Source organism: Terrapene carolina, unplaced genomic scaffold, assembly GCF_002925995.2.
Source record: "Terrapene carolina triunguis isolate 2854851 unplaced genomic scaffold, T_m_triunguis-2.0 Scaffold236, whole genome shotgun sequence".
In the NCBI taxonomy this organism is placed as follows: Eukaryota; Metazoa; Chordata; order Testudines; family Emydidae; genus Terrapene; species Terrapene triunguis.
In genome coordinates this window covers 17,583,596-17,591,398 of record NW_020664587.1, presented here as the reverse complement: position 1 = coordinate 17,591,398, position 7,803 = coordinate 17,583,596, and the positions used below count along the sequence as shown (strand labels likewise).

General features: G+C 52.8%; 1 protein-coding gene across 2 annotated transcripts in view; it reads left to right on the top strand.

Annotated features, from left to right (window-relative positions):
• The window catches only part of RSPO1 (R-spondin 1), a 17,754-nt gene that overhangs the window by 9,437 nt on the left and 514 nt on the right, over positions 1–7,803 (top strand). For both annotated transcript variants that reach the window (XM_026657188.1, XM_026657187.1), the window contains 3 exons: positions 2,322–2,513; positions 4,378–4,527; positions 6,459–6,647. In XM_026657188.1, the coding sequence (XP_026512973.1) occupies positions 2,322–2,513; positions 4,378–4,527; positions 6,459–6,647 (531 nt within the window). The remainder of the gene's footprint in view (positions 1–2,321; positions 2,514–4,377; positions 4,528–6,458; positions 6,648–7,803) is intronic.

The window sequence follows — 7,803 nt, the reverse complement described above, 5'->3', positions numbered from 1 at the left end:
GTGCTTGTAATGGCCACAGGAGCAATCAATTATTTATCTGGGTTTGACTCACTTTCTCTGGGCAGCGTTGAAGCTGGGCCATGAGCTCACTCATTGCATCAAATATTAATGGCAGGACTCCTGAGAGAGGGATTTTTTTCTATGATGGTGCTGATTGGCCAGCAAAGGGTCCGTTCTTACCTAAGAGCCAGGGCTAGGGAGCATTTCACCACCGCAATAAACCGTCTCAAAGCTGCAGGAACATTAGTGCCATCTCCCATGGGATGATGCGTGAGCTATTAGGCCCAAAGACACAGGGCTGCTTGCTGGCAAGAAACACTCAGCTCTCGTCACAGGGGCTTTTGGAATTGGAGATTTCAAATGTTCTTCTGGAACCAGCGTGAGCTGGGCCACATTTCTGGCAGGAAGGATGTCTCGTGACTCTGAGAACGGTCCAGCACAAAACCCAGGCAGAGTCAGTCCCAGTTAAAATGGGAGCCTTTGGGGTGAATTTCAAATGAGAAGCTACAACAGGGAGGAGAGCCTGTCCAAGCGTTCCCTGTCCAGCTCTGCTGATGTACCTCCACCCTGAGCTGCAGCATGCTCTGCGTTCAAACCCATGTCCCCCACCCCTCCGCCCCAGTTCTGCTCATGCACCAGCAGCCTGACCTGCAGCAGCTCCTGCTAAGCCGAGTCCTGGTTCTCCTCGTCAGTGGAAATGGCCAAATTAGCCAGTAGTTTTGTCCTACAGACACATGAACGTTGCAGCGAGGTGGACCCAGTTTATCTCCTGCTGGGATTTGAATCTGGGTTCTCCAGAGGCATGTACCTAAACCAGTATATCTCCGGGCATGTGTCAGTGCTCACACTCCATCCTCTCCACCCCATCCCTGACTCAGCAACAGTAAGGTCTGCTTAGAAGGAACATCAGGATAGATGGGACAATAGGACTCTGCCTGATTCCCTCATCTCAGGGGGCTTCTCTTGCCTTCCAGAGTGTCCCATCCTCTATTATCCATTGGAAGTTTAACATTGAATCCTGACCAAATTACTGATGGGCTTGCACTTTGCAGGTTACATTCTCACTGGTATGGAGTTGCATTTGGCCAAGGAGGTGCAGCTCTGGTGAAGGTTGGCTTGGGGTGTTGAAAAGTTGTGGTTTGACAGGCTGATACAAGGCAGATTTCACCAAACAGAAGACCGATTGGTTAGCTCAGTGACACGGATAGCGAAGGGTTTTCCTGTAATCTCTCCTTTCTGATAACTCCTGTGTTGGGCAGATTTGTGCCTGCTGACACCCACTGGAACATCCTCCTCTCCCGTCATTTAATCATAATTCTGCTACGTTTCCCCTGTTGTCCACATGTTGGTGCGGCCAAGGCTCCATCCATAGTGCGATGTCACACTTAGGGCTTGGCTACACTGTACAGCGCTGCAACTTGCTGCGCTCAGGGGTGTGAAAACGCCCTCCCCCGAGCGCAGCGAGTACAGCGCTGTAAAGCGCCAGTGTAATCAGAGCCTGTAGCGCTGCACGCTCGCTCGCAGCGCTGCAAGCTATTCCCCTCGGAGAGGTGGAGTACATACAGCGCTGCGAGAGAGCTCTCGCAGCGCTGGGAAGTCCCAAGTGTAGCCAAGGCCCTAGTCACTCTGCCGTGTGCTTCACCACAGAGACTGGGCAGATCTCAAGCTGGAGCTAGGGAACACTCCCGTTTGGCCAGGGAGGTGCACACCCGGCTTGCTGAACTGCAAAGAAAAGGTTGAAGTGAGGGGGAAATAGGAGACAGAGACAAAGGGGGACCCGGAAATGGGGGCTGGGAGGTTAGGCTTTGAGCGACCAGCTTATCTCAGGCCTGAGCCATTTCGTCCATTTTGAAGCCTGATCATTTTTCTTGCAAAAAATTCCGAATCGCTTGTTCGAGAATCGGTTCATTATCGAACCCTGTGCCAGACCCACCCTGCAGGAATTCCACGCCAGCTGGGCTGCCCTACTTGTCTTGGGAAGGGGCAGTTTCCCACATGTGCTGCCCCTTGCCAGCTGGAGAGAGGAGTGCTGACCTGGAGGAGGGCTCAGTCTTCTTGCCGATCCAGCCCAGGGACTCTCTGCTGAGGCCGACAAAGGGCCCAGATTCGGGCAGGGGTAGATTGTGTCTTGCAGACACTTGGCCACAAGGGCTGATTCCACTAACCCCGTGAACATGTTTTATAAACCTGAATAGCAGATCGCAGCCAGCGCGAGAGTGGGCCGTGTAACAAGCTGCTGTTGTTGCAACCAGTTCCCCTGGACAATCTTGCTGCTCTGCGATGTGTGTGTTAATCTGCGGGTATCTCTCTTGCCTTTTCAGTCAGTACCGAGGTGAGTCATGGCTGTGCGAAAGGCTGTGACCTGTGCTCTGAGTTCAACGGGTGCCTGAAATGTTCCCCCAAACTCTTCATACTGCTGGAGAGGAATGACATCCGACAGATCGGGATCTGCCTGCCATCCTGTCCGCTGGGGTACTTCGGTGTTCGCAATCCAGACATGAACAAGTGCATCAGTAAGTGCCAGGGCCTGGGAGAGAGAAAGATACAAAACAATGCTCTGCACTTATAGGTCCTCTCATCCAAGGCTTGCTGTGAGTTAACCCTTGCCTGCCCCCAGGAGGTGGATAGGTGGTAATATCCCCATTATATGGATGGGGGAACTAAGGCACAGAGAGGGAAAGTGACTTGCCCAGAGAATACCCACAGAAAGGGATCCCTTTGTGACTTGCTGCTTGCAGCCCTGAGTAAGGCATGAGAGCAGAAGAGAGATGTATCCTGTTTTGCACCTGAGATGGGAATGTAATTCTCTCCCCTGCAGAGGTGGCTGCGTTTCCACCCACAAATGCAATGTCCCATCGGGGTTGATTTGAAACAGATTAAGAAGCAGCAGCATGCGTCATAAGCTTTTCCAGTGCCACCTAATGACTCCTGCCACGCCAGGGTCAGTGGAAGTAGTGAAGTGAGTTTACCTAAGGTTGGAAAGAGCACACACAGATTGTCCTGCAGAGAGAGAGAAATCAGTGGACATTGACCTAACGATGGCCTGAAAAGCCTGTCTGGCATCCGTTAGCTTGGACATCAGCCCCTCCTCTCAACTTTTGACTTGCGTTTTGGCTTCTTTGTCTTTAGTCAGGGTCCCCAGGGACCTAGGCTTGGAGCTGACTGCAGTCATTCTTGTTAGGAACAGGAAATTGTAGAAATTAGGTGGGAAGTGCAGAAATGTGGCTCAGAGCTACTGCAAGAGAGTGTAAATTGGTGCAACTCTGCTGAAGTCAATGGAGCTACACCCAGTTACACCAACTGAGCGTCTGGCCCAACGTAGGTTGGGAACAAATTGTGCTTAAACCACGGAGAGCCTCAGCCAGTGACAGACAAAATGTCCTCACGGGCCCATCAGCCAGGGTCAGGTTGCTATCATGGGTCTTTATAAGATGGGCATGGGGCAGGCTGGGGGTGGGGGTGGGGGAGGTGAACTGTCAAACAGAAAGAATTAGAGACTTCTTGTTTTGTTGTGTGAATGGTCTGGCTTATCCACCGGGTCAAAGTGATGCTAACATACTGGTGTCATAGCTGTCCTCGCAAGGTAACCCAGGTATAGCTGCAGGCGTGGGTGCCCACCTGGATTTGGGTCTTGAGGTGGGCATGCTCTTACTTCCAGGATCTTGTGCGGTATCTGGGGAACCAGTGCCCCAGATGCCACCTTTTCCTTCGTCTGCCCGTCCATAATGAATTGGGTCTTTGGCCTGGGTCTGTCTGTCTTCTATTGCAAGGGGCTGGGCCAACTGAAACGCCAGTGAGTGAGTTGGACCTACGGACAATCCTGGGGTCATTTCATTAGCAGCTTTGTAGAACCTGGCACCACAGCCAGCTTCTGTAGCCCACACCGCAGCTGCGTAAGGAGTGACCGAAACCGGACTCAGCTCCTTGTGTTCTTCCATTTTGGCTGATTGTCAAACTGAACATGAGCCCAACCTGATTATGTGATAACTTCAGCAGAGCGGCTCTATCTTGCAAGAAGGGGCAATGGCAGAAGGAAACCAGTTTCCTTCTTGGTAGCACAGCCAGGCCTGGCAGAGTGCTCAGAGACATACACTGGCTGTCTGCAGATTCCAGGGGGCCAGGAGGGCTTTCTAGTGGGGTATCTAGACCTCCCCTTTGCACAGCTCCACTCTTCCTTTTCCCTCTCCAGCAGATGGTGCCCAGTCTCCGCCTTGAAATGTAACTTGACCGCAATACACACTTTCCACTTTCTGTACATAAAGGCCACAGAAGCCTGCCGGGAGTTGCTTTTCAATCATATCCATGGATCTGCTGATTTTGGCCCTGGGGGTAGAATTCAAACTATGTGGCTGTTTTTTTTCCCTTTTTCCTCCCCAGAATGCAAAATTGAGAACTGTGAGGCCTGTTTCAGCCGAAACTTTTGCACAAAATGTAAGGAAGGTTTGTACTTGCACAAAGGGAGATGTTATTCCACCTGCCCAGAAGGCTACTCTGCTGCCAATGGCACGATGGAGTGCAGCAGTCCTGGTAAGTGGCATTAAAGCTGTTATAGCGATTGATTTGTCTGCCGGGTCTTGCAGCATTCTGCAGGCTCAGATTTGTGCTGCCTCCCCTGTCTGTATGCAACAGCGTATTAACACTTGCCTGCTTTCGCTGCTGCTCCTCCATCACACCTGCTGTATTTCAGTGACGTCCCAGGAACAGCAGTGACGTGCTAGGGTGCCAGAGTGGGCAGCCCAGCAAGTATCTACTCTACCTGTATGTGAATGTAGCAAGTAGCAGCTCAGCAGGTGCAGTCTAGATGACCTGGAGGTACCTGAAGGGTTCGGCAAGAGCCAAGAAATTCCAGCTGATGTTGTTGAAAAGCTTTTCTCTTTCCTATGAGAACATCCCAGTAAATCTGGGGGCGCTATAGTCTTTCCTCCCAGGAAACCCAGAGTGTACATGTGACCTTTCCTGCCTGGAGACAGATTTTCCCTGTAAGACATGCACCTGAACCCCCCTGCCCGCATCCCTGCTGTGCTGTGCAAAGCCAGGCAAACAAGAATCTGCCTCTTCATTTGTTCTTCAGTGGTTGCATATTTGCATCTGCAAAAAAACAAAAAACAACAACAAACAGTCAGGGGCTTAACTCTGCAGGAAGCTCTCCGCCCTTGGCAATTTAATATTTAGTTGCAAAATGCGTGATCGGTTTTCTGTGTCGGTTGCTTTAAAGCATAGTTGTGGTTTGGAAGATGTCAATAAACCCTGCAGGGGACAAGGCTAGCTGCAGCAGCATTCTAATGAGTGAAAGTACAGCCAGATACTCAACCTTCTGGGATCCTACAGCACACTGTCCCGCTTCATTGTTTGTTCATTGCTTCTCCGAAACACCTGCTGCTGAGACTCACGAGCTAAATGATGGACTCAAGGATATAACTGCCCCAGGAAGGGGCAGGGGGAGCACACCTCTGCCCTGCTAAAGGCCCAGATGTGGGGTGCAGTGGGTCCCCAAATGAGCACACACAAAAATTATCTGTGCAGGAAACTTAAACTGCGGCAGGCTCCCCTCCCTTCGTGCAAATGGCTCCTCAGTCTCACCAGTCTTTGTTTGTAAAGTAAATAATTTTTGGCAGTGAAAATGAGGGAGCACCGTGTTTGTGTGCAATGCGGGGACGTTGGGGGCCAGGCGGGGTGGGGTCCCTCAAAACGAGGGATGTTCGGGAGGTGTGCGGGGTGCGGCAGAATGCAGGCCAGAGCCATGGGGTTATTTGGGTTAGGCAAACATCAAAACGTGCAGATGCGCCCGTTGTTGGCACCCAGCTTCATGTGGGCGAGGTCCGTAGTGACCCACGTCCGGGGTTGCCAAAAGGGAAAGGCCACATGAGTCTAGGAGACGAGCGAGTATAAAAACAGGAAGGGACCGTGGTGACTTGTTCTCGGAGAGGCAGATGTGATGCGCTCCGAGGGTCCAGGCTCAGCATGTTCGAAGCGAGGCTTCCCATTCCCCCGCTGGGCCCCCGGGACCCTGCTGGGCTGGTGGAGCAGAGAACTGGCCTGGGGGAGCTGTCCCCTAGGGAGTGATGCACTGAGCCGTCTGGCTGAGACGAGGTGCAGGCAGAGCCTTCTCCTCAGGCACTGAATTGTTACGCAGTCCCTGCCCTTGATTGCCACAGCCCGTTGTGGTGCAGCCCGGAACTGGCGTTTGGACCCCAAGCGTCTCGCAACAGGCCCAGAAAATTCCCTTCACAATAGATTTCCCCCCATTGTTTAAGTGTCTGAATAATGCCGGAGGCTCAGCCCCAGAGCTCTGGCTGGGCTGGGGTGTGTGGGAGTATTGCACCTCGCCGGAGGCAGCTCTGGGGGAGACAGACATCTCTCTGGGATGCTGGGTGGCACGGGGGAGGGGAAGGACTCCAGGGACGTGTTGGGGGCACTGGGGAAAGTAGTTTCTTCCTGACTCTCTTGCTGTCTGGCAGCACAATGTGAACTGAGCGAGTGGGGCCCCTGGGGCCCGTGCGCCAAGAAAAGGAAGCTGTGTGGCTTCAAGAAAGGCAACGAAGAGCGATCGCGGAAGGTTCTGCAGGCTCCCTCTGGAGATGTGTCCGTGTGTCCTGCCACGACAGAGCTCCGGAGATGCACCGTGCAGAAGAACCAGTGCCCTGAAGGTGAGCTGATGCCAGGGCATTTCACCCTCTCCCTTTGGGGACTCGTTCTGTTTGCTTGGCATTCACATTTCGTTTCAATGCAGGGTGTAACAAACCAGGCCCTGTCAGGAACCTGACAAGGGCAGTCGAGACCCAGGGTCAGAGCAGGGGAAAACCTGGGGCTGGGAGTAGCAGAAGAGTTCGTAGTCAGGTTCCAGGCTGGGGTTGATACCGAGAGTCAGAATCCGGTTTCAGGCTCCGAGTCCGAAGGCGAAGTCCAAATTAAGCTGAGGGCAAGGCCAGGCACTCAGGAGCCAGGGGCAGGAATGGTGCTGTTGCCTGGACTTCCTGGAATGCTCTTTGGGTTTATATAGGGCGGGGAGCCAATCAGGAACCATCAGGCTGCCCCATGTCAGACCCCTTGAGGAGGGACTTCCCCCGGTCTGTGTCCTCAGCGGGTCATGGGCAGTGGAGCGCAGACTGGGTGGCATCCTGGAGATGCCCCACTGCCTGGCAGCTCTGTAGGTCCGGGGTTGAGACCGGCTGGGCCTTCCAGCCCCCAAATAGGCCCTGCTTTGTGCTGCACCTCCACAGGACAGACACGTCTGTGCTGCCTGATCCTCCTTGCCACAGCCCGAACCGACAGATGTGAGCAGCTGTGACGTGTTTCATGCAATGTCATGAGGCACTGAGCCTCTAGCCTTGCTCTTTACAGCGTGTGTCCAGTTTGCCTTTCATAGGAACGCAGCCCTGCCAAAAGCCTTTCGGGGCGGGTGTGCAACACGACAACTAGAAAGAACACCTGGCTGTAAAAACAGAATGAGCCACTGAGCGGTTAGTTCTAATAGGATCAAGCTTAAAAAGTCGTCCCTGGACACAGCTTGCCGTGTCTGCTGTATGTTGGCGTTCTTATTCCATTAGCTTCTTCACTGGAAATAGAGAACACGCCAAGACAGACCAGCAAAGGGCTGGAGCTCGTAGCCAACTTACAATGCAATGGTTGGGGTATTCTTCCTCTCTAGTCCCCTTTGCAGATTGCTGTATTTTCTTTGCTGTTCCCAGTGGATTCCCTTTCTCTGAACACGAGGCTATTTCCTTCCCATCAATGAAAAATACTGTTCACAGTCACTGGACTTGTGAACTCATGGAGGCTGGTGGCTTGTTCATTCCCCTCCTG